The 25,699-nt window shown below is 38.3% G+C and overlaps 1 protein-coding gene and 1 pseudogene across 1 annotated transcript; both read right to left on the minus strand.

The window, feature by feature from the left end:
• Window positions 1–2,977: 2,977 nt before the first annotated feature.
• Window positions 2,978–16,550, minus strand: LOC133874139 (N-terminal acetyltransferase B complex catalytic subunit NAA20-like; annotated as a pseudogene).
• Window positions 16,551–23,363: 6,813 nt separating this feature from the next.
• On the minus strand, window positions 23,364–25,699 carry LOC133873316 (protein FAR-RED IMPAIRED RESPONSE 1-like). The gene is made up of 4 exons (XM_062311036.1): window positions 25,594–25,699; window positions 24,769–25,497; window positions 23,432–24,642; window positions 23,364–23,381 (listed from the first exon to the last, which is right to left on the minus strand). Exons 1-4 carry the CDS (start codon window positions 25,697–25,699, stop codon window positions 23,364–23,366), a joined length of 2,064 nt encoding a protein of 687 aa, XP_062167020.1.

Consider the following 25,699-nt stretch of genomic DNA (forward strand, 5'->3'; position numbering starts at 1 on the left):
TGTGGGGATGAGAAATCGTCCCCCAGCAAACTCTTTTTATTAAAAAAATAAGTTTTACTTTTTCATTAAAACTTATTATTTTAATAAAAAGAGTGTTATTTCCATCCATTGTGTATCATGGCTCCAAATTAATAGCTACTTATTTGTCGAAGTGAAATTCATAATTATATTAATATAGCATAAGTAGAAGAAGAATAAGCAGAGAAGGATATGCACCTCTTTTGAGCTTGTTGCCATATTGGTCTCCTCGATCCTTAAATGTAAGCGCAAAAAAAAAAAATGGCAGACAAGTATCACGTACAAACACGTGACATGGTTGGTGCTTTGGTCTTCAACATGATCGAAGTGGAAGTTCACAAAATCCCACACAAAAGATTTGTTGAGATAAGAAATAAAGAGAGAGAGAAGTGAAACCCTGACTACACCTACTAACTAGTCCCATCTGCATAAAGCTAGGAACCAACTCTTATAATGTTTTGACTGGTGCCTATGACCTACCATGATTGCCAGCCGACCAATTCATCAACAAGTATGCCACTTCCAAGAACAGAGACTCAGAACTAGTAAAGGCAATGAGATTGAGGGCAAAACTTGGGAGAAGTACAATAATAGGAACAGTAGAATGCAAAATAGAATTTCAATCTCTCACTTTTCTGCCTGATTCATACGGCAAGTCATTTCTATCCAAATCTCACTCTGGTTTGCAGCGAGTTTGTTTGTTTGTTTCACACCTTGTAATCTGGAAAGGAAAAAGGACCGAGGAGGGAAGACAAAAAGGCAAGAGTCTTTTTTGATCATTTAAATTATGTACCTTGCAGTGCAAGTTACATTCATGAAAATCAACAAAAAATTAGGGAATGAAAAAGCACGACCATTTAGAGCCAACTGGGACAGGGCATTTTGCTCTGTGCATGGCTGGATCCTTATAAAACGAACAAAACTAGGTATAAGGAACATGGTGGTAGTTTTGGATCAGCTGAAGTGATAAAGGGGTAGAGTGACTTATGCTCTATCACATGGCAAAATAAACCCTTAGAAAAAAGAACACTACACATACTCCCAAGTGTTCGTTGAATGCTGGTATTTTCATTTGTTATTTCATTCGATAGAGATTTTCGTTGTCATGTTGGGGAATGAACACCTGAGAATATGTAGAGTAGTTAAAAACTTAGGCCCACCTAGCAGTCCATGACCACTTGGAAATTATTCAACTGGTAGGGAAACCCTCCAAGTCACATACACCTCCATCTGGCTGCCATGTTGTACTTGTATGCTACACAAAAGCAGGCCTATACCCATTAACCCAAATAAACCAAAACACAGAGAGAATATGGAGGGTAACCCATTTTAGTAGTGCCCCTCCAATCTCCATCACATCTTTGTCACTTTGATGTGATTCAATTTGGGAATAAAAAAGGACGAGGACACGTGAGAACCTCTGTTCCTTGCCTGTTTCTTTGTTCTGCAAGCGGCGAACATGTAGATGGTATCGAACCCATCTCTCTAAATGGCGGGGTCCCTACAAAGATTGCGAGGAAGAAGTCAATTGGGTTCGGATTCTGCTGACTTCAGTGTACCTTGGTGGTCACTGGTCAGGGTCTGGACTCTGGACCACTCTTCGTGCTGTGCTGCCTCTGTTTTTTTATGCTTAAGAAATGGAACCGAATTTCGTCTTTTAAAAGGCTGTACCATGGGCGGGATAATTCCCTCCTTTTCTCATTTCTTATCCTTTTGATTGCAGTGATATATACATAACCAAGATTTCTTCACGTAAACCAACACACCCTACCCTTTTCTCTGTGGAAAATGAGAAGAAATGAACTAGAAGGAAGGGCAGTTGTTCAAATGACCGGACATGTCACTACCAAGGTGTTCGTTGAGTTGGTAAAACAGCAAGGGATAGGATTCAACTCCTCCCCTTCCTTTCTTCTTAGTGGCCACAGGTTTGAACTCGCTTGCGGTAGTAGTCCACGAATCAGATGTTACTAAAGGGTTTTACCAACTTGCACTTTGATGGGGCTGTGGTGACGAACTTGCCTTTCAAAGCAGTAGCTATGGCTCAAACCGAACATTTCACAGCGAGTGAAAACCCCGATGCTCACGCCCAAAAGAGATAATTACAATAGTTGCCCCTTCCCGCCTTATCAATTAGAAAATAATAATAAAATAAATGACCGGACATCTCCTGTAAAGGGTTTGGATGTTCAAGATTTAATAACCGAAAACAATGCCGTTGATTGACCGAATTTTACATTAGATGCTAAAGGCAAAACAAACGTCGTTTCTTGGTCTTTCTCTGGTTGGTTGCTCTTCTTCCTTGTCCACAAGCTTTGGTCTTTCTCTGTTTGGTTGCTGTTATTTCTTGTCGTTCATCACTCACTGCCTCACTCGATGTAGACGAAATATAGAAAGAATTAGGGATTGTATATAGGGCTGACAATTTATGAGATAAAGTCTGACATGTTTAATTAAATAGATCAGGTTAGGGTTAGACCAATGTAGTCTTATACCTATACTTCGATACGACTCGAACCCGACACATGACATAATAACAGGTAATTTTCGACATAACCTGTGAACTTGATACTAAATTAGAGGATTCAGAAATAAGTTTGTCTAAATTTGAAATTGAACGCAACGAGTAGGCATTATTCCATCATTTCGTCCTTGGGTTTCTTCCCTCTCCTATGTTCCACGACGTCGTTTGCCCTGGACCCTCAATTTTTTTTTTTTCCTTCATGTGCAGTTATTTTGTTTAAAGAATGTAAGCCGGATCCTAACTCTAATGAATTGTGGAGAAAATTCTAAGGATAACCTGGGCCTACTCGGGCTGATTTGAGGATGCAAACCTCTGAAAGTATGTTCCATATGTATGCTTTGAGCCCACTTCACATTTTGTATGTATGACATGGACGGTACTTCCATTATGAATGAACTCTTTTAAGACTTGGCTGAAAATACAAACTACTCATTCATAAAAGAAAAAGGTAATAATTTTTTTGGGCATGAGAAAGAGGTAATGATAGTACAAGAACTACAAAACTTCGGCTACTGTGCTGGACAAATTGTATCAGCAGATTTCCGAAATCATATCTTGAAATAAGATTCTAAAACCAATCTAGGATGCCTAACCTCCACGTCAGGAAAAGTCTCAAGCACACGGTAATGAATAATCATTTAATTAGCTGGCAGAAATTCCATAGAACGCAGATCTAATCATACTCTAATTCATCGGGAGTAATCGGCCGCTTGAGGGGGTTGGACTTTTTCTCGACATCCCGAGATAATGCTTTCCTCATATTTGAAAACAGAAACACATTGATAAAAGAAGATAAGATGACATATAAGTTTAATAACAAGAAATCGTGATCTTTTTATGCTTGGATGTTGAAACTCACCCAACCCGTCTTCCTCGCCGGAATAATAGTGTAGTACCCATCTATAGATTACATACCCAAGCTGAGGGATAAAAGAGATAAAAGAAAATCAAGGTCAGTCAGCATCATCTTGACCCATTGAGTGGGCCATTGAAACAAGAAAGCATCATCCAGTTGGTCCCTAACAAAACATCTCTAATGTGACCTATCAATATCAATCAAGGTATCAACCCCAGTTAATCCAACTCCTCCCAGCAAAAAAGAATAAGGGTGGCGCCAGAATTGGAGACAGGAATTTTTCTTTTGAGGGAAGCAAAGAATGACATCTTTATAGCAGATGGTAGGGATTGACATAATGATTCTTGATAGAAATGCATAGTGATAGACAGTTATGAAATAACAGAACTAAGTGTCGACAGCAATAAAGGTTTCGCATAATACAATAATAAAAGATGGTGATAGTTTAGCCCAGCCTAAAGCCAAAGTCTATTGCGTTCCCTTCCTTTCTTTTTCCTTTGCTTTTTGGTCCATTTGATGGTTACAAATTTAGTTCCAACAATAACCTAAGGTATGTGAAAACTGTGTACATAAGTACGTTGTTCAGAAAATCCAGCATAAAATTATCACCACATCAGATGTCCTGTTGTCTTGCTCATAAAAGGTCACCTCCAAATTATTCTAACCTTCCATTAACATTTTTCTACAAGTAGATCATAATGTAAATGCAAAAAAATAAAAGGAAAGTGGGCAACATTACATATGCAGTGGCAGAGTCAGGTTTTGTACCTTGGGAGAGGGCCGGACTAATACATAGAAAACTGATAGAACAAACAAACAAAAAAATAAATAAAGGTTAAGAAAGTGTACCCTAGAACTTTGACATGTGTAACAAACCGAAGAACTCTCTTTTTTCTGGGAGGTTATTATTTTTACAAATTGTTTAACCCTCACAAACCACACCTTCCAACACCTAAAAGGAAAATGGTAATGCTACATCTAACATCTCACTTTACTGTTTCCTCGTAACTAGTGCCATAAATAATACACAGAACTAAATGAATTAAATAATCTTTATATTTACAAAAGGCTTGAAACAACTCCTAGACACGTACATACCTACACATATCTTTTCTTGACATTTCCAAATCAAAATTCCTTCTAAAGGCCAATCCCTTTAAATCCTAGTCAATTTTCCTTGAATTGTTCTTAAAAACTAAGAGTTCCTGTTTTGAGGGTTTGCTTTGGCTTTTCCTTACGCTTTTTTAATAAAACTTTCTTACTTATCAAAAAAAAGTTTTCTTCCTATGCTGAAAGACTTGTATACGAACTTTATAATCCAAAATTGACAGGAAAAGGTAGGGTCCCCTCTAGCACCTGCCATGGGTTGATGTAGAACCAACAATAATCACAAAAATCACACAGTGAAAGTAGGGAAAAGAAAGGAGAAAGATGCTAAAATGGATGAGAAGGAAAGAAGAAGCTAAGGGGAGACAGACAAAAAGAAATAAGCTAAATGGGGGAGAATGAGAGAAAGAACGAGAATAAAAAATTCCACATATTTTTTATTTTATTGAAGTCTGCCTCCATTGGAATATAAAACACACCTAAATAGACTAACGGCCAAACCCTAATTTAACTGTCTCTGGGCAAAGCCCATTTATTAAATTATCAAAAACAGCCTTAACTCTTGAAAATCAAATAAAACATAAACTAAATACTAATAACCTAATTAACTAATAGGACCTAAATAGAACTACATGGTCCAATACTATCAGAATTTTTTATTTTTTATTTTTTAAAAAAACATCAAATCAAATCAAATTGAGCTCTGTAATTATAAAAGACTACGCTAAATTAAAATCCGTGTCTTGCCCCTTGCTTCATTCTCCCCTAGTTAGAGAAAACTCGGCCTTGGTTTTTGAAATGTTGAAAATATATGCTCAATAAATTTTGGCTCCAAGCCCAACCTCTCAAATCTTGAAAAGGGTCTAACCAACCTCTTTTCTATTCAAACAATGTAGCTCAGAGAAACACTGTCAAACAGTGCACTGCTGCACCCATATCTACTAAGAAACTAGTGGCACTCGTGTGGGACAAAGGCCAAAGCGAGCTGCAAAAGGAGCAAGGAGGTGAACGGCGGCGTGGGTCTCTCGGCAACGTGAACTCAACAATGGTGCGAGCTCTCTAGCACTCTGACAAACTTCAAGTTCATGCAAAGGGAAGCAGTAGCTACAAACATGGGGTTGAGCCATGCTTCCGATAACTAACAGCAACAGCAACAATGCGAAAGGAGGCAGATTCCCAACAAGGTTGGCAGCGGTACAGAGATCAGCGGAGGTACTGGCAAGATGATGCAGCTGCAGCTTGGGCTCATGACAGCAATTGAAGGGGAAGGCCGAGCGGGATTCACTGATTGAGATCCGCCGGTGTCGTGCAAAACCAGAGGCCGAGACGTCCGGCGTGAATCTTGCATGAGCAGTGGCAACCAGTGGACGGGTAGGCAAGATTGGTTCCGGCATGGGTTAATCAAAAAGGTTGAGACTGCAGGTTGGGGTTTTCATGAATGGCGGTAGTGATAAGTTCTTGACTTGGCAATGAGGATTTTCTGAGGTTTTTCTTTTTCTTTTTCCTGTTTGGGCTGGGTGATAGATCAGGTTTGTGTGGTGGTTATCGGTTGGGTGTTTAGAGCGACGAGAATAGTGCAATGCTGATGTGGGTTGTCTGAGACCGACGGTCGGTGCCGAGCTCCAATGGACTGCGGTGCTAGGGTTTGAGAGCAGGGGAATGGCAAACTATTTCTTGCGTTAACGGATGCAGCACATCATAATCAAAGGACCGAAGTTTGCTCTCATAGCAAACTAATGTAGAACCAACAATAATTACAAAAATCACACAGTGAAAGTAGGGAAAATGGAGAAAGAGGCTAAAAGGGGGGAGAAAGAAAGAAGAAGCTAGGGGAAAGAAAGAGAAAAAGAAAGAAGCTAAATAGGGGAGAAAGAGAGAAAGAACGAGAATCAATTCCACATATATTTTATTTCATCAACGTCTGCCTCCATTGAAGTACAAAAAACACTTAAATAGACTAACAAGTAAACCCTAATCTAATTTACTTTGGGAAAAGCCCATTTATTGAATTATCAGAAACACCCTTAACTCTTGAAAATTAAATAAAACATAAACCTCAATACCATTAACCTAACAAAGAAGTCCTATTTCATTTTGTGGTTTCCATTTTCATTGGCAAAGTGATAGAAATGATCCAAAGAGATTCCGATGTACAGGTCACTGCAAATGGTTAGATAACAACTACCAAACAGGTATATAATTTGTTCACTAGAAGGAGATACAGACTTTCAACCCGTAACAATAACAAATAACAAATATAGGTGGATTTATGGTCTATTAAAAGGGGATGTTATGATCAGTGTTGTGTAAGGTATTGATGTGCTGTTTCTCCTAGTTGCGGCGCGTGCAGGCGCGTACTGCCATTTCTCATCACTGCTGTTCTGGTTCTCTTTGTCCCTTAGCTTTTACTGGACTTGGGTAGTCTCATGGTTATCTGGTAGATGTTCTTGACATTGTCTGAGGTGTTTGCTATTAGTTTAGCGTCTTGGAGTGAGTAGTCGTTGGCTTTTCCGATGAACAAGTTTGTGTTATTTTCTTTTTGGTGTGCTACGATGGGTTTGTCCATATGGTTTTTCATAGAATCAAAGTCTTTCGAGTTTGCATTGGGAGAAGGAGTCCGCCGCCTTGCGTGTTTTTGAAAGGAGCAGGAGATTTATGCACTCTCTTTAAGGGTAAAGCAAGTGTTCTTTGGATGTTATCTGTCATGGAGGAGGTGCATAAAGCATAGGCAAACAAGGATTTTTTGAAATCTTCCATAGTAGGCTCCAAAAGCCTTCATGGTTCAAAGATGTGCGAACAGAAACAGCCATTTTTTGGTCATTAGTGAATATGGCGGAGGGTGGAATGGCTCCATTGTTATCCTTGAGGGCCAAGAGGGAAAAGGTTGGCATGGCTGGGTGTTTGAACAGTGAATTGTCGCAGCTTCCTTCGGTGTTTCAGACGGCAGTGGACGTAGGGGAGGTATGGGTGGGTCTCCTCAGCCACACGTTCGGCAAAGGCTACGGTGTTGCGCACTCGAGCAAAGCTTTTCATGGGCTTGCGTCAATAAAGATGGAGGCTTGTTTTCCGCAACTAGGAAGCCTGAGCAAGGGCCAGAGGCAGTGAAGTGGTTGTACAAAAAGGCATGCTTGGTCGTACAAGTAACCATGCGCCCAGTAATGACGAGGCAGCATTTACGGTTAGTACAGCCAGCTGTAAAGGGGTACGGGTGAGGGCAGTGCTAATTTTTGCACTGATGCAGCCTTCAAAAAGGACATGTGGCAGAAGGGGAGAAGGCTCCTTTTGGTTGTTGTTGGGATTTGAAATCCTAGCTAGAATGTATGAGAGAGGAGTTGGACTGTTTGATTAAAAAAGTTGGATGTGGGACTGGGTTCCAGGTTGGATGGCAGGGGGGGGGGGGGGGGGGGGGTGAAGGGGAGGATGAGGTCTTTGAAGTAGAGAAAGCCCTTAATAATGGTGACAAAAAAGGCTCTGGGTCCTGATGGTAATAGGTGTATAAGATTGTGGCCAAGTTCTAGCTAATAGGTTGAAAATGGTTGTGGAGAAAATCATTTCTATGCCTCAGAACTTTCATCAAGGGTAGGCAGATCCTAGATTCAGTTCTCATCGTCAATGAGTGCATTGATAGTAGGCTTAGATATGAGGTTCCAGGTGTTCTATGCAAGCTGGATGTTGAAAAGGCTTTTGACCATGTTAATTGGGACTTCCTTTTGTATATGATGAAAAGATGCGGTTTTGGGGAACGATGGTGTAAATGGGGCATACTATATTTCCTCTTTGCGTTTTTCAGTTTTGGTAAATGGGACCTTGTTAGGTATCTTTAGTAGCTCCCACGGCATGAGACATAGAGATCCATTGTCTCCCTTTCTTTTTGTTATTGTTATGGAGGCATTAAGTAAAATGATTTCAGCTTTACTGGTTGGGGGTTTTCTATCGGGCTTCACAATGGGGTCAAGGAGTGGCGATCTTATCAACATTTCTCACATTTTGTTTGTGTACGACACCCTGATTTTTAGCGAGGCAAATCTAGATCTTCACAATTTTTGTAGCTTGTTTTTATGCTTTAAAGCAGTTTCTAGTTTGAAGATTAATCTGGCTAAATCAAAGTTAGTCCCGGTTGACAACATAATAAATGTTAAAGGTCTGACTAGTATTTTGGGTTGCATGGTATCTTCCTTACCTATAATTATAAAGTACCTAGATCTTCCCTTGGGAGTTTCATTTAAAGCCAAGTTTATTTAGGATGATGTATTGAGAATGTAGAGTGTTGTTTGTGTAGATGGAAGAGGATGAACTTATCAAAGGGTAGGAGAGTTGATTAAAAGCACTTTCTCTAATCTGCCTACCTATTTCATCTCCCTTTTCCCCCTTCCAGTTGGTGTGGCCAATTGCCTAGAGAAATTACAGCTGGACTTTTTGTGGGGTGGTATAGGTAAAGAGTTCAAATTTTACTTAGTTAGCTAGTCTAAAGTGTGTAATCTGATAGAAGGTTGGGGTTCGGAATTTACTTGTGTTCAACTAGGCTCTTCTGGAGAAATGATTGTGGCGCTACGTTCATAAGAGCGAGGCCTTATGGAGGGTTGTTGTGGATTCTAAATAAGGCAGTGCTGGGGGTGGGTGGTGTTCTAATGAGGTTCATGGGTCATATGGAGTGGGGCTCTGAAAGAATATTACGAAGGGCTGGGGGAGCTTTCTGGCCACACTAGATTTGAGATGGGGCATGGCTCCAAAATTCTATTCTAGCAAGATGTTTGGTGTGGGGATCAAGCGCTCAAGACATCTTTTCCAGACTTGTTTAGACTTACCCGTTTTATGGAAGTTGCTGTAGCAAACCATTTGAAGCTTTCTAGTACTCCCAATCAATGGAATATCAACCGGGCTCTTTTGGAGAAGTGATTGTGGCACCATATTCATGAGAGGGAGGCCTTATGGAGGGTCGTTGTGGATTCTAAACATATGGCAGTGCTTAGGGTGGATGGTATTCTAATGAGGTTCATGGGTCATATGAAGTGGGGCTTTGATAGAATATTACGAAGGGCTAGGGGGAGCTTTCTAGCCACACTAGATTTGAGATGTGGGTTGGCTCCAAAATTCAATTCTAGCATGATGTTTGGTGTGGGGATCAAGCACTAAAGACATCTTTTCCAGAATTGTTTAGAATATCCCGTCTTATGGAAGCTGCTATGGCAAACCATTTGAAGTTTTCTAGTACCCCCCATCAATGGAATATTAACTTCACCATAGCGGCTCATGATTGGGAGATAGTCTCTTTTTACCTCTCTCTGCACTTTGTTGTATTCCATTAGAGTGAGACGGGGTAGTGAGGACAAACTTTATTGGATTCCTTCCAAGAGAGGGTTGTTTGATGTAAGATCTTATTATAATGTTCTTGTTCCCTATGATAAAACTTCTGTTCTTTAGAGTATTTGGTAGAATAAGGCTCCCTTGAGAGTGGTTTTCTTTGCTTGGTCAATAGCCTAGAAAAGATCCTCACCATGGACAATCTTAAGGAAATGACATATCATTGTGGTTCAGTAGTGTTGCATGTGTAAGAAAAATGAGAAGTCAATGAACCATCTTCTACTCCACTGTGAATTTGCAAGTGCTCTTTGGAATACTATCTTAAGCAGTGTAGGTTGGCTTGAGTTATGCCTAGAAGGGTGGTAAACTGCTTTGCCTATCACAACACACCAGCAGGTAGGTCTCAGCTTGAGAAAGTGTGGAAGATGACTCTACCTTGCCTTATGTGGTGTATATGGAGGGAAAGAAACAATCGTAGATTTGAGGACCATGAGAGGACCTCAGTGGAATCAAAGGCTTTATTCTTTAAGACTCTCTTCCTTCGGGCCGCTGCCTCGGATTTAAATTTTTTGAGCTTTCATGTATTCTTAAATCTCTTCTCCACTTTTATCTACGTTTCTACTCTCTTGCATATTCCTTGTGTACTTGGGTTGAGCCTTGATGCTTTTTAATAAATTTTGCAATTACTAATAAAAAATAAAATAAAAATAAAAATTAACAAATAGTGCTCCCAGCATATATAGCTTTGAAAATTTGACAAGTAAGCTAAGAGACTGTGTAGTACGCTGGTTACCATAGAATAGAAGAATGTGGTGATTTTTTTTTTGGATTCTAAAATTGTATCTAGTGCACATGGAGATGGTCGTCAAAAAGCTATTATCAAGATTAGAAATAATTGTGGGTTAGCTGAGTTGCTCCTGTGTATACTTCCTGTGTACTTGGGGCGCCATACGCTTTTTTAATGAAATTTTCTTACTTATCAAAAAAAAGATTAGAAATAATCAACTTCCTAGAAAATATGTGGTTTGCGGATGATTGTAGGTATCCAAAGTTTACTCTGCAAGGGTGAGTCCAAAGGGCCCTACTTGTTTAATGGTATTCCTCTAGGGAAAAACATTCCCATGTCTTCATGGTAATGCATAAGAAATATTTTTTTATTGATAAGTAATGCATAAGAAATATGTAAACCCCTACCCAAAAAAAAAGGAGACAAATAAAAGCACAAAAACATGAAAGCGCAATATCATTCGCTCAAAAAGTGAACTAGGTGCAAAACATGTTAAGAGCAACTTAATAGCAACAAACAAGCTATTTCCTGAAGAAATAACTATCAGAGCAATATTCACTCTAACAATTGTAAATGTTCATTTCCAATGAAGATCATCTGAATCTAATATGTCCTAAGCACGGAAAGGATAAGCGATACGAACATCCCTCAAAATGCAAAATTTTGCCAAAGCAAGGCTGGAATTCTAAAATATTAAACAACTTAAATAATTCTCAATCAGAAATTGAATCCAAAAGTTTAGGAACTTTTCTTGCATACAAAAAGCATTGGGGGTGACAACAATGACAGATCCAAACTTCATACAGTTGACAAGAACGCAAAATTTTCAATTAAGAAAAAAAAAGTTCCTAATATCGTAAGAAGTTAGATACTTAGAACAACATTCCTGTATTTTATAGTCGGATAATATTCAAAGCAACAAATGTCTGTGTTGAAAAGAACAGTTATAGAAATATCACCTTTTCGTACATCTTTATTGCTGGTGTGTTTGATGCTCTTACAAAAAGATCCACAAAGTAAGCCTTGTCACTGCCAGAAGAAAGTTCTTATTAGTATATACAGAGATGGGGTGGGGCCAAGTCCCCAAACGCCTAAAACATCTACAAGAACTAGTAAGGCTGCAAAATTACTCACCATCTTATAAGTGATTCAACAAATAAAGAAACAAGCCAATAAGAGTTTCTACACACATCTAACACAAAATTCTGCAAAGATGGCCTCGATCCAAGCAGTTCAACTTAATAACAGCATATACAGGATCACATCCCAAAAGTTGCTTAAAAATCTCTATGCTGTGTCACGACATCAATCAACATGAAATGAAAATTTATAATTGCAAGTACAAGCACAGAAGAAAGATTTTGCACCTGAAAAGGCTAATAATTTCATTAAGTAATCACCCTAAACATGTGCTGGTTACAAAATTGCAATTCTGAAAAGGAACCCCCCCCCCCCCCCCCTCTCCCCTCTCCCCTTTTCTCTCTCCTCTTCTCTACTTCCCTAGCCTGAGCGGGGGAAAAATTGATCACTATTTTATTTTTTTCAATCTTTACGGGATAGAGTGGATCATTCCAATGAGGTGGTGGAGTTATTGGCTAGTTGGAGTGGCCAGTTAAGTAATCACCCTAAACATGTGCTGGTTACAAAATTGCAATTCAAAGAAGGAACCCCTCCTTTCTCTCTCCTCTTCTCTACTTCCCTAGCCTAAGCTGGGAAAATTTGATCACTATTTTTTTAAGATCACCTTTTTTTTTTTTTGTCCATCTTTTCAGGGTAGAATGGGTCATTTCCAATCAGGTGGTGGAGTTATTGGCTAGTTAGAGTGGCCAGTTTGGTAGTCATGGTAACTTAGAAGCTTGGAGGATGCTCCCCATAGCGTGATGCGGTACATTTGGAAAGAACGAAATTCCCGAAATTTTGAAGACTGTGAGAGAACAGTTGTAACTTTCAAAGATATTTTGTTCAAAACTCTCTATGGGTAGATGGTTGTTATCAATAGTTCTCGTTTTGCTAACTTTGTAGAATTTCTAGATATGAGTTCCTTTCCCTCTCCCTAAGTGGGTAATTTTCTTGTAAAAGTGAAAATTCTGGGTGGACATTAGAAATCTAAACAAACTGATATGTTCAACTGAGAAAGATACAGTAAAGACAGTTTGGCATGTTCTTACATCTTGTCACTGATCTCTTCTAGCAGGTTCATCAATTTCTTGGCTAATTGCAGCCTTCAATATTCCAGAGCAACAGTTACGGCAGTTACATGACCATGCCAAGACTCACCTTGCCCTTCAACTTTTCCCATAACTGCATGACAGGCCGATCATCAATGTATAGAAAAGAACATGCTTGATTTTAGAGTATATTAAGGTTGGAAATGGTTTTGAACACAAAAACCAGCAAGAACAGTGTCTGGCAAGCCATCCATATCATATTCTTATACAAGCTAAATTGTTTAAGCCTTGAAATCCAAATCATAAATTTTACAAATTTATATTTTTGCAACCAATTTGGAGAATTTGCCAGTGCTAAAATAGACACTGAATGTGCTTAGGCTCCATTCATTTCATGTAAAACGGTTTCTATAAAACGTTTTCCGCATTTTTGGGTTTTGACTAGGGTAGAAAAGCTTGGTCAACCAAAAACATTTTTCAGCCATCCATAAAACAAAGCCAAAAATCCGTATAATGGTTTACATTTTGCAAAACATAAACTATTTTCCATAACCTGCCAATGCCCTCCCAAACCCCCCCAGCCCCAATCTCCCCATACGAGACTCTCTCTCTCCCTCCCTCCCTCCCTCCCTCTCTTTCTCTTGGTTTAGATCTCGTTATGAGCCTATGGAACCTGCCATTGTTTCTGTTGTGTGAGGACAGAACGTGATGGTTTTTGGGGAGTGTGCGGGCCATGTGGGATCTAGACAATCCCGTTCAAGAGTACAAAGAGCCATTTTGGTTCAAGCCATGGCTTCCTCGTTCAGGTCTTGGCTCGAAGAGATTGTGAAGAAGCCAGGCCAAGACCCTCGTCGTTGTTTACTCCAAAGCTTGGCGCTCGTAGTGTAAAGAACAAGAAAATAAATAGAGAATTTAGCAATTAATAAATTATATTTATTAATTAAGATGAAACTAATATTGGGTTTTAATGATTATATTTATATAATTGAAATAATAGGATTGGTGTGGTAAAATCACACTGGAGGCCTATGTGTATACGTGAGCCCATAATGGCACAATCACGTGCGCATAAGTCTAAGCCCCTGATCAAAACTAACATATTGTAGATGGGTTTATATGTAGATGTTTCCAATGTGGAATGTCTGGAACTTCTACATATGTTCACAGCTGCATAGTATGCTTTAATGTCTTCTTAAAGAGTCGGTGTTTACTTTATCAGTTACACGTGTTTTCAAGAAACAGATGTTTATAAAAAGAGTAGCTGTTATTGTGAACGAAAGACAAAGAAAACTCGGTTCTTTGCGAAAAATCAGTAAGTTTTATATCACTGAGACTTCAGTAATTTATTACTGAAGTGGTGAACTCATTCTTTCACCTATACGGATGTGGCTACCACCACAACCGTATAGATGTTTGTGCTTTGACTGCAGGTACTCTAATTATAGTAGATGGTCTTGTAGCAGTGTACTCTGAATATTATGACTGAAGCTAGCCGCGACGGTCGTATTTGCTGGACCACGGTTGTCCACTGTTTTATAAGTTTGGTATATGGCTTGTGACGCTTATTCTTTGTAAAGCCATTCTTATTGTGTAATCATTATATTGATAAGACTTCAACAGATAGATGTTAAATGGCTCTTTGTTGTAATTATATGTGATAGAGAGGTATATGTTATGATTTCCGCTATTCGGGTTTATGTTTCCGCTGCATAGTTAGATAAACGTTACTCTGATTTACCAGGTACATATTATGAGGTATGTGTCATATATTGTTTTGCGACACATCGTCGTGCCACTGTGATGATCTATTTATGTTTGTATTAAAAAAAAAAATAAATAAATAATTGGGTCGTCACACGTAGGTTCAAATATTTCTATTCGTTTGTGTTTAATTCTGCAGCATTGATGCTAGTTCTTGCGTTTTCAGTTGTGGGTTTTGGTTTGGTTTTTGCAAAATTTGGAACGGGTTTTGTTGGAATTGTTGAAGGTACTCCTCTGAGGTGAAGTTGCTCAAAAGGCTTGGGGTGCAGCAGCCGTTGGTCATTGAAGTAGATGAACTGGGTGATATTATTTCTCTTTTCAAAATGTGTGTGTGAATTGTAAATGGATATGCTTATCTAATGGTTTGGATTGGTACTGACCTTGTGGATGCTTCCTTCCCATCTATGAATTGTATTTTAGCTTACTATTGAATTGATAATTGATGACATTGATGGAAGGTTTAAAATCGAATACTGTCTTTTTCTCTACGAGCTGCTGTGATCTATACTTTTTGTGGGTATGGTGTAAACACGGGAATAGGTCATTAAGATTAGAATTTGTTGCTATTGTAGAAGTGGGTATGGCTATTGATTATAAGGTTGTCAACTGCCAAATTGAATTTCGTTTTTGAAGGTCATGTGGGTTGATGCATATTGTGGTTTTGTGTTTTTGGCTTGATGTTTGAATGATTTATGGCTGCAGGACACTCAGTAAACAATGACATCCTCATCTTAGGAGCAGTAAAGTAGGTATTGAAGCAAAAAAACACAATTTAAAGGTGAAAAATGCGATGATTTACTTCTGAGGATGAATTGAGGTTCTTCTCATCAGGACATACAGATGCACTTCGTGGAAAGAAGCATATGGAATGCCCTCTTGTCTCTTGAATGAAATTTAGACTTTGAATGGAAGGAAAACATTACCCACACAATTGGAAGGCTCCACTAGAAACTCATTGCATTACTAGTTGCAGATAAGAGTGTCTTTAAAACATCGTACAACTCTCTTTGTTAAGTGTTTTGGGAGTTTTTTATTATTATTATTATTATTATTATTTTAATTTTTAAATAGTCTTATGATTCACATAAAGGTAAACACTGTTTTTTGTGTTTTTAGGAGTGTTTTGTGTTCGTGTTATTTGTTAAAAATTTTATTTCCTTCTGTTACGTTAAAACACTTTTTCAAACAAGAAACACCTCTCAAAACACATTAACAAACATATATGCGAAAGTACTTCAAGGCCTTGTATATGATATCAGATATGCTATATTTTGACATCTTGCTTTAAGCAAAATAAGTCGCTATAATTAAAAACCAGAAGGTGACAATTGTAAGTGGCACAACAACCAAATATAAATTTGCAAAAAATCAAATAAAATAATCTTTCTTTTTATTTGATCCTTCTGGTTCTTTTGATATCTTTTTTCTGTCTCTCACCACTCATAATGTAGTTGGCTTTTCCACCCCCACCAAATCGTTTACAACCAGTATAATTGCATACTAGCCTTAACGTACAAACCATCTACCACTACAATTTTAAATCCTAATTTTTTCAGTTCTTTACAACAGAAACGTAATTTCTGTGAGTAAAATACCAATATGAGTGAGGCATTGAACACAAGCCAGTAAAATTTTCAAGAAACAGAGAAATAATGAGAGAAAATTAAAAGGGTAAGGCAAAAAGAAATTAAATGGGAAAGCAGAAGGGGAAGAGCTCACTGTAACCCATGACTCGGCTTCCGGGGCTTTCAGCGACATGGAAATAGTCAGGCCATCTTGCTAAATAGGTCATGTAGAAGGACATGTTGAACTGTAACATACAGACTCACAGTTATACCTCACCAATTTGCCGAAAAATTAAAAGAAATGAACAAAAATCTTAAAGAAACGAGCTTACGGTTTCAGTTAGGTGGAGCGAATTGGAGAAGATCGTTGCAGCAAAATCTGCGTATCGTCGTCATCTCTCTCTCTCTCTCTCTCTCGCTCGCTCGCTCTCCGGGTTTCGAGACGGAGACGAAAACAAAATAACGATTAGGCTAGGACAGCATATTTACGTCCACCGTCGTGCTTTAACGTTTATAAGGCGGTTGCTTAGATTTACGTGTTTCGGCGTAAAAAAAATTTGGAAAAGTTTTTTTTTTTTAGCGATAAAAAAGAAATAGAATGAGAAATGTTACATGTACAACTTTTATATTGTCTCTAAGGAGTAGTTTAATCGGTTGGGGAATACGCCTTATGAAATGGAAGTCACTAATTCGAATCTCCCTCCGCCTTGTGTGGACATGTAAAAAAAAAAATACTATTTATGTTCCGTTTGTTTCGATGTAAAATGGTTTCCGTCGTAAAATATTTTTGACGAAATCATTTCTATAAAAAATGATTTTCTCAAAAATATTTTCCAGCGTTTGGTTCGCACGAAAAAATGAGTAGTGATAGGCAGGGGCCATCCTGCCGGCCCCTGCCCGGCCCTTTCCTACGTGGAAAGGGCCACCTCAGTTTTTAATTTTTTTGTTTTTATTTTTTTTTTTTTTAAAAAAAAAAAAAAAAAATTCAAATTTTGAAAACAAAACCTGCTCCTGCTCGTCTTTCTCATTTTCGCCCGAGCTCAGACCTTCCCCCCATTTTTTCCCTCCCTCTCTCCATCTACCCAAAATCCCACCGCCGACCGCCGTTCGGAGCCCGCCCAGCACCGTCGAGCCCGCCCAGCACCGTCGTTCACCGTCGTTCTGCCCGCCACCGTTCCGAGCCCGCCCAGCACCGTCGTTCGTCGTTCTGCCCGCCACCGTTCCGAGCCCAGCACCGTCGTCGCCACCGTTCCGAGCCCAGCACCGTCGTCGCCACCGTTCCGAGCCCAGCACCGTGCCCGCCACCGTTCCGAGCCCGCCCAGGTCGTTCTGCCCGCCACCGTTCCGAGCCCGCCCAGCACCGTCGTTCGTCGTTCTGCCCGCCACCGTTCCGAGCCCGCCCAGGTCGTTCTGCCCGCCACCGTTCCAAGCCCAGCGCCGTTCTCCACCTCCGGCCAAAACTTAGGGTTCCGGCGACCCATTTCCGGCCCAGATTTCCCCCATTTCCGGCTCTGGTACCGATCTCCCCCATTTTTGCGTTTTTTCAGTTGTTTTCAGAGTTGCTTTCTTTAGTTCCTTGCTGTGATTTGTGGTTATTTGTGGTTTTTTGCTATTGGGTTTCCGGTTATAAAATGCCTTCTTACATGTTTGTGTTATGTGGACTGTGAAACATTGATTGTAAACCGAAAAACCCCTATGGATATTATTTCTGAAACGATGTGTTAATTTGCTCCTTACTTGCAGTCATAAAGGTTTTTTTTATCAAAATATGTAAAGCGTTTAAAGGATATGAAGTTCTTGAGAGAGGATTTGGTTTTCAGTACTTACTGTAAGGAGGTAATATATTCTTTCTTTCTGTTTGATTTTTCCTTCACACAGCTTTCTTATTTCTTGTATGCTATTTTCACTGTTAGGGGTACCTACATTTCAGATGCTTTCTCTTTATTATTCATGTAGCATATTGTAATTTTTAAAAAAAATATATTAACATTGAGGGTTATTAGTTTCCATAAACTGGATTCTGCAATTACAGGAAAGGATATCTTTGTGATGATCAGTACTTTTTGATGGCTACACTTGATTGAGAGTCAACATTTAAGTTTTTTGATCTTGAATTCTTGCAAAAATTATGCAATGCCTTTTATTAATCGTTTATTGGTTTTTCAAACACTGCAAAGCAGCGAAAATTGACTAATTATGGTGGTGCGCCTGTTGATTTGTGGTTTCACGGTAGTTTGAACCTTCTTTGGTCAGGGTGTGTATTAGTTTGATATACTTGTTGGGCTTAATTCCCATAAGCTTAAGCTTTTAGGATTATTGGTTCATGAACATTGTATCAAAGCCTGTCGTCCTTATGAAGTATTGTGTTTTGAGTCATAGGAACATTGTTTGTTTTGGTTCTGGTTTCTGTTTCAGGGCTCTCGGTACAGTTTCTGGTCTGCATGTTAGGAAAAATAAAAAAGAAGCATTTCTCTTTGGTTCATGAATATTGTATCAAAGTCGGTCTTTTCACATATCCTGGACGTGAGCTGCGCCACCGCATTGATTTAAAGGTACTTGATGGTTTCCTAATTTTAGACAAATTTACCAGAAGGAACATCTGCACTCATATTTGTATTGGTTATTCATTCATATGCCCCCCAAGGGAATCGTTAACAAGTTGTGGAAGAGAAGTATCTGAATTTATTTTTTTTAGCCCCCAACTACACGAGGGGAAGAAGCCTTCTTCAATCCTTTTTCCACTTCTTTAACACCCCTCCACAAGTTTGTTTCCAGGTTAATTATTTTAGTTAACTTCTTGTTTACATGTTTAGTTGGCCACCTTTAATCCTATACAGGTTTTAATTGTTTTGTTTAGAATTGCAAAAATACATGAGATTGATTTCCTGATACTTCATTGTCTATATTCTGTTTCTGTAGGTTTGATATGAAAGAAAACTTATTCTCCTGTAACAATGTCTGACGTTGCATCTATTTACAGTGTTCATTTTTTGAGCAAATAATTGGAACCTGTTATTATCTCGAACGACAATTTCCCTTTTATATATTCTTGACACGAGTTTGGAAAATGAGTGGCAATCTTGACATGTCCAGCATTATGGAATGATCTTATCTTAAAGAAAACAAAATGATTTTCATATGATCAGTTTTTGTGTGCTTGTGCTTCGTTATTTCTTTAATTTATTTTCTGATCCTCCTAGTTATTCGTTAATAACCGCATGCATAGAAGATTGGTAGAATTTGAGGATTTTTTGGTTTTTATTATGTTAGATGGATTTTGGTGGAATCTGAGCTTGTCACCTATCTAAAGGTTATGATTGTCTATTTCTTGGTTAAGTAACATATATTTAGCCCCCCACTTCTGAATTTAGGCACAAGTAAATGTCTACAACAAGTGATTTGTCAAGCGGTCATCCGTTATGTAAGTGTGGAATTCCTGCACGTCTAAGGTACTCTTGGACCACATCCAATCTCGCTAAAAAGTGGTATGGATGTAATAACTACAAGGTAATTTTTGTTATATTTTGAAATTAGCTTTGTGTTATATTTCGTCGTTAGTAGTCCATGACATTTTTATTGACCCTTGTTTTTTTTCATGCAGAAAGCCGGTGATTGTGATTTTTTTGAATGGGATAAGAAGATGTCTGCATATGAGAAGGGATTAGCGCAATATCTGAAAGAGATGGAGGAGAGAAGACAGGCTGACAATGACAAAGTTGAGGAATTAATTGAAAAAAAATGCAAGGAACAATTAGCGCAACATTTGAAAGAAATGGAGGAGAAAGTTGAGGAATTGATTGAAAAAAAATGTAAGGAACAATTAGCGCAACGTAACGAGAAGATGTTTCGTGTTTTGTTGTTAGTTGTCATTTTGCTGTTAGCCTTTTATTTTTGTAGTTATAGTGAACCTAGACATACTAACCTGATGTTAAAATGAAATTATGAAAACAATTCAGTTGTAAAAGACTTTTGACTTTTTTCTGTTTGTACGAATTTCCTAAATGTATGTTAAACTTAATTGATGCACATTAATTTCCTTTGAAGAGATGCATTTTTTTTCCCCTGTTGATTGATTTGTGTAGAACACTAGTGATGAGTCTTTACTGTTGATGTAGAAATTGGGTTGTTGTGGGTGGGTATAACTAGGAAGAATAAAAAAACAGAACATTTCGATTAAAAAGTTGATGGGAATACGAACATAAGTATTTAATCAAAATCAGGCCAAGGTTTGGTCTTTAAAATTGGAAAGCTCGAATTCTAAAATCAAAATAAGAGAAAACATGAGCCAAAGGAAGAAATTCTTAATAGAAACTTGAGCCAAAGGAAGAAAAAGCAGTTTAAAAATTATGCGAAACAAATTTTAGCAATTGTCAACCTTAATAACGCGGACTTACCGTATTTTTTGGCATTAAAAAGATTAGTGTCAAAAGATCACTAGATATCGAGGAGATTAGTTTGAAGTTCATAAATATGGTAGCTAATATAAAGGTAATTACCACTCTTAAGATGTATACATGGAATGTGAACATCTGAACATGGATAATAATAAAGCACATAGATAAAGTGAATTGTTGCAAACCTACAACTCTTTGTTGCAAATGAACATCAAGATACAGCAACATAAAAAGATCTAATAATCATTTTGCTAGCCAAGAAAATCTTGAAGATAAAAATTACAGTTCCCTACTACACTTCTGAAGTAATCTAACCAAATACAAATTCTGAATCATACTAGTGTCATCTCATCATGATCTCAACATATTAGTTTAAGACAGACAACAAAGCTACCAAAGTAATGCATTCAAATTCAAGCAGGTTTTCCAGCTAGACAAAAGCTATCTCTAGTCAATAAGATAAATGGACACAGAAGCACCCTTCACACCAACATGCTCCTTCACACCAAAAACCTTCCAATCCAAGGTTCCATCCTTGATCCCGGACTCAGGAGACCAAGAGTTAAGCACAATGCATTCGCCTTGTGGACCTCGTTGCCCGCCCACCACAAGAAGTTCCTCTCCACAAGCCTTGAAAGCAAAATCAGACCTGTAATAGGAGAGTTTGTAAACAAAAACCATCTCTCATTAAAAAGAATTGGTGTATTTTTGATTATATGCTAGAAAGTAATACAATGCTTCTATTATTTGAGAAACAACCTCCAATGAGCATGGGTTATATTTGGCCTGTCAAGTAGCCTGTTGCAAATTACATAAAGCAAAAGTATGGGAACCCTCTGCTTATTGATGCATCAAATTGTAAGCCTGATTGAACTTGAACAGGGATGGATAACAATGCACTTATCTCCATAAAACATGCTCTAAAGGATGACTTTGTTCAAATAAAATGGAGAAAATGAAGTTGCAGCAACCCTACATTTCCAAACCAACACATATTGAAATGTACAAACAGTGTTGGATTCATTTATATATATATCAAGGCACGTTAATTTTAGGAAATTTTGAGCTTGTTTGGCTAATCTTGAATCCAAAAACAGCATGCAGATTCTATGTTTGGCTTTAGGATGATGAGTCGTTACAGTTAAATTCCAATAAAACTAGTCAAAAAATTTAACCACGCAGAATCATGTTGTATTGTTGTTGATGTTAAAATTCAGCACTTTTATAGCTCGTCTCGTTGGCTTTCATCAAGATTTTTCATCTTCCAGTTTTTTGGTGGGACTGGGAGCACCAAAAAAGAAAGAAAGTGGCGGTAATTATTAGCTTTCATGAGAATTATTACTGATGAAGAAAGTGGACAAAGAAAGATTCCCTAGTCCATCAATTTGGGTATTGAACACACCAAGGCGAGTTAACATATGAATATCTGATGTGTGGGCAATGTGCAGCACTACCTGCTCTTAATTCAAGAGAACAAACAGGGAACAGAATTTGGCCCTCGTCTAAATGAAAATAATATAAGGAAAAAAGATACAAGAATAATGGATCATTATTTTCTGCTACGGGTGCTTATATTATCAATAATTCTACTTTTACATACATATATATATACATTCCTTCACAAGAAAGCCTATACATTCTATTGTTTGATAGCATGAGGATGCTCCCGGTAAAAGGGTAAACCCATACAATAGAGTGGCTATTAACAAAATGAATTACAAAAGGGGGGGGGGGGGGGGGGGGGGGGGGGAATTTGATATACCTTTTATTGGTGTCTCTATTCATGGGCCATAAATTATTAGTGTTGTCAAGGTTGAGCACAAGGTCAAGCTTTCTAATCCAATATTAACTTATCAACAAAATAAATCCAGCAATAAATACAGTTGGAGTTGGAGAAACCCATAATGATAGAGTCCCCAAAACATTAATCAATAGCATAGAGAAAACTGAAGAATTTGAATGGCAGAAAGGACCACATGAGATATTAGTCAGAACAAAATTAAAGACGGGAAGCCATTTACCTCAATCAAACTACCAGAATCAAGACTCAGAAGCTGTCCACGAGCAACTTCTTTGCCATTCAAAAAGATTGGGCTCTTGCCAAGATTCTTCAAAAAGAAAGAACCATTCTCTTCCATCTTTATAAGAGCCTACCACAATGATGAACACTAGTTATACTTTGTATACCTAAAAAGAGACCTTGTTTAAATTTAAATCCAAAGAGTGAAAAACAACAAATATTTTCAGAAAACATTAACCCATTGCAAGTCTTTATGGACCCCAACCAACATTCGCACCCTTGACCTTTTCAAATTAGTAATTATAAATGGTTGAATCCTCTTATTTTATATTTGTTAGGACTACAAGTATTGTAATATTCGACACTAATAAAGATCGAATTTACTTTAATCAAAGAGACCTTACCACTTACGACAAGTATATAGAATCTCCTTCGAAAATACATGACGATTGTGAATTCCCAAGCGTCTGGAACAAATACATCGAACGATTAATATATATGAAATTAAACTATTCGTCAACATGTATGAATCAAATGCACGTATATGAACTTTTTTTTCCCTCCTTTCAGTACCTGTGTAAGTACACTATGTTGTGTTTCAATCACTTGGTCATGCTGCACATCAGTTGAAAAAAGCAACTGATCTTCACTTGTGTCCAGTTCATCTACTAGCGATCTTTGGCATGTCTTCAAAAAATAAAATATTCAAAAATGTTAAAATTAATATTAAAATTACAAATGAACAAGTACACATACAACGACTTTTGAATAGTTGAATACCTTCTTTCTTTTCCTTCGCTGCTCGGGATTTGCGTTGCTCTGTTTCTTATTTCCTCCTTTTGACGACTTTTTTCTCACCACTTTTTCAACCACAGACACTTTTCTGATTGATGGTCGCGCACCTTTAGTTCGAGCCACAAGAGGACTACACACCTCCACCTCCATACAATCCATGGCTCCATTATCGATCATAGGTGCACTTGGGAGATCTTTTGCACTTGGGAGTGATTGGGAAGGTTGACTTTGTTCACAGCTTGAACCGCTAAATTTCTTAATTAGCATATCAACATACTTTTGCAATTCCATGCAATGGTCCACGTTTGGTGCTGCAATAGCGGCTAACTTCAGCACATTGTTGCTCAGTTCAGCATATCGATCTGCAGTAGGGTTGCCACTCAAAGGATCATAACTACTCTTGATTAACTTATATGGCCGCTTCAAATCCTTCCTCCATCGATTTAGAAAATACTTTTCGGGCAAGAAATCGACATCTTCAAATGTAGTCAACACGGATATGGCATGTTTGCACAAAATTCCTCTTGATTCAAACAAACGGCAACTACAATTCACTTCACATACAAGGCCATTGTAGCAAACATTAAAAACGATTTTTTTCCTATAGGATTCATTAATTTCTACCTGTTCGATCACCTGATAGGTACGAATTCCACATTCACTTTTTAAAAGAGAAGAACCACAATACATAATCGATGAAATCTCCTTCTGAACTTCTCTAAACTTTGCATGGGTGTAAATTTTTTGGAATTGCTTCTCAAAGGGCCAATGGCTCACACATGAAATGGTGGTATTGAAGGAATCGAAATCAGCAACATTCTCAACCTCAACCTTCCTGCGCAAAGCGTTATCGTATTGATCCACAAATTCCTTCAATGAGGTGGACGATTGCACATAACCATCAAAAAAGGCATTCATACTCTCACTACGTTGTGTCGTAGTCATGCCGGCCCAAAATACATCATTCAAATATGTTGGTACCCAAAAAGTCCTTTCACTGTATAAACCACGCAGCCATGCATTCTCCTCTAGATTATAACACTCAAGCATACTCTGCCAACATGCATCAAACTCGTCACATGTATGAGAATTATACACACAATTTCTTATGGCACTCTTAATGGCATAGTATTGTGAATGTGATCCAAACTTTTCCGGAAGTTTTTTCAGTATATGCCATAAACAAAATCTATGACGAGCATTCGGAAACACCTTCTTAATAGCATTTTTCATGGCCCTATCTTGATCTGTAATAATTGCCCTTGGCGCACGGCCCTTCATGCATTTCAACCATGCCTCAAACAACCAAACAAATGACTCCGTATCCTCACTTGAAATTAATGCCGCCCCTAAAAGAATTGATTGACCATGATGGTTTACTCCCACAAAAGGAGCAAATGGCATTTCGTATTTGTTGGTTAAGTATGTTGTGTCAAATGTAACCACATCACCAAAATCTTCATATGATGCCCTACTTCGTGCATCAGCCCAAAAAACATTTCTCAGCCGACACTCATCATCCACATCTATATCAAAATAAAAATCATCATTTACGTTCCGCATTCTATTGAAATAGTCACGAAGTGCTGCGGCACCTCCTGTACCAAGGCGAAGGCGTCTTGAGTTCGCAATATAATTGCGACACTCTCTCTCTCCAAATGTAAGATTCTCATAACCCCCCGCTTCAACGGCTAGTGCGTTATAAATTTTATTGGTGCGGATTCCAGCTCTATCATCTATATCAAGCTTTCTCTTCGTAGCAGGATCCAACTTCTTGTTACACCGAAAGTATCTCGCTTTACCTGGGCTTAAGTCGTGATTATGCCCTAGATTTACATTTGTCACATACCACGATGTATCCACTAACGTTGCATTCAAAGTAGCCTGACACCCCGTTTTGCTTGTTTTGCTAGCCTTGCACAGGTTATTACTTGAACTGGATGATGCTTTGCCTCCGCGAGCACATGTCAGACTGATGTAGTGTACATCTCCATTTTCATACTTTTTCTTCTTCTTTTGTGTCACACCAAAGCCCGCTTGCTTTCCATAATTCCTATAATAGTCAACGACTTCCTCTATGGAGCCAAATAGCATACCGCTCTTAGGCTCCTCAACAACTTTATCTCCATCTATGAGCTTGGCCTTGGACCGACAATTATCCACACCATCATTCAATTGGTCATTAGCAACAATTTCATTTCCATCTATCACAAAATGAAAAGAAATAAATAAATATGGTGTAAATAATAACATTTATTATGTTACAAAAATTAAAGGTAAGCATGAAGTGTCCAACATACCATTTTGAAGGTCCATTTCAATGGGCACAACATCATCAAGTTCAATATGTGTCAATGAACAATCATCTTCGTGTTGTGAAATCAAGTCCAATTGTGATAAATCCAT

The sequence above is a fragment of the Alnus glutinosa genome, chromosome 7 (genome assembly GCF_958979055.1).
Source record: "Alnus glutinosa chromosome 7, dhAlnGlut1.1, whole genome shotgun sequence".
In the NCBI taxonomy this organism is placed as follows: Eukaryota; Viridiplantae; Streptophyta; class Magnoliopsida; order Fagales; family Betulaceae; genus Alnus; species Alnus glutinosa.

Coding starts and splice junctions, on each gene's coding strand:
- LOC133873316 (XM_062311036.1), bottom strand. CDS start 25,699: ATGGATTTATCACAATTGGACTTGATTTCACAACACGAAGATGATTGT. Junction 25,498..25,593: donor TGAAATGGACCTTCAAAATG/GTATGTTGGACA, acceptor ATTTTGTGATAG/ATGGAAATGAAATTGTTGCT. Junction 24,643..24,768: donor TTTTTGGGCTGATGCACGAA/GTAGGGCATCAT, acceptor CAATTCTTTTAG/GGGCGGCATTAATTTCAAGT.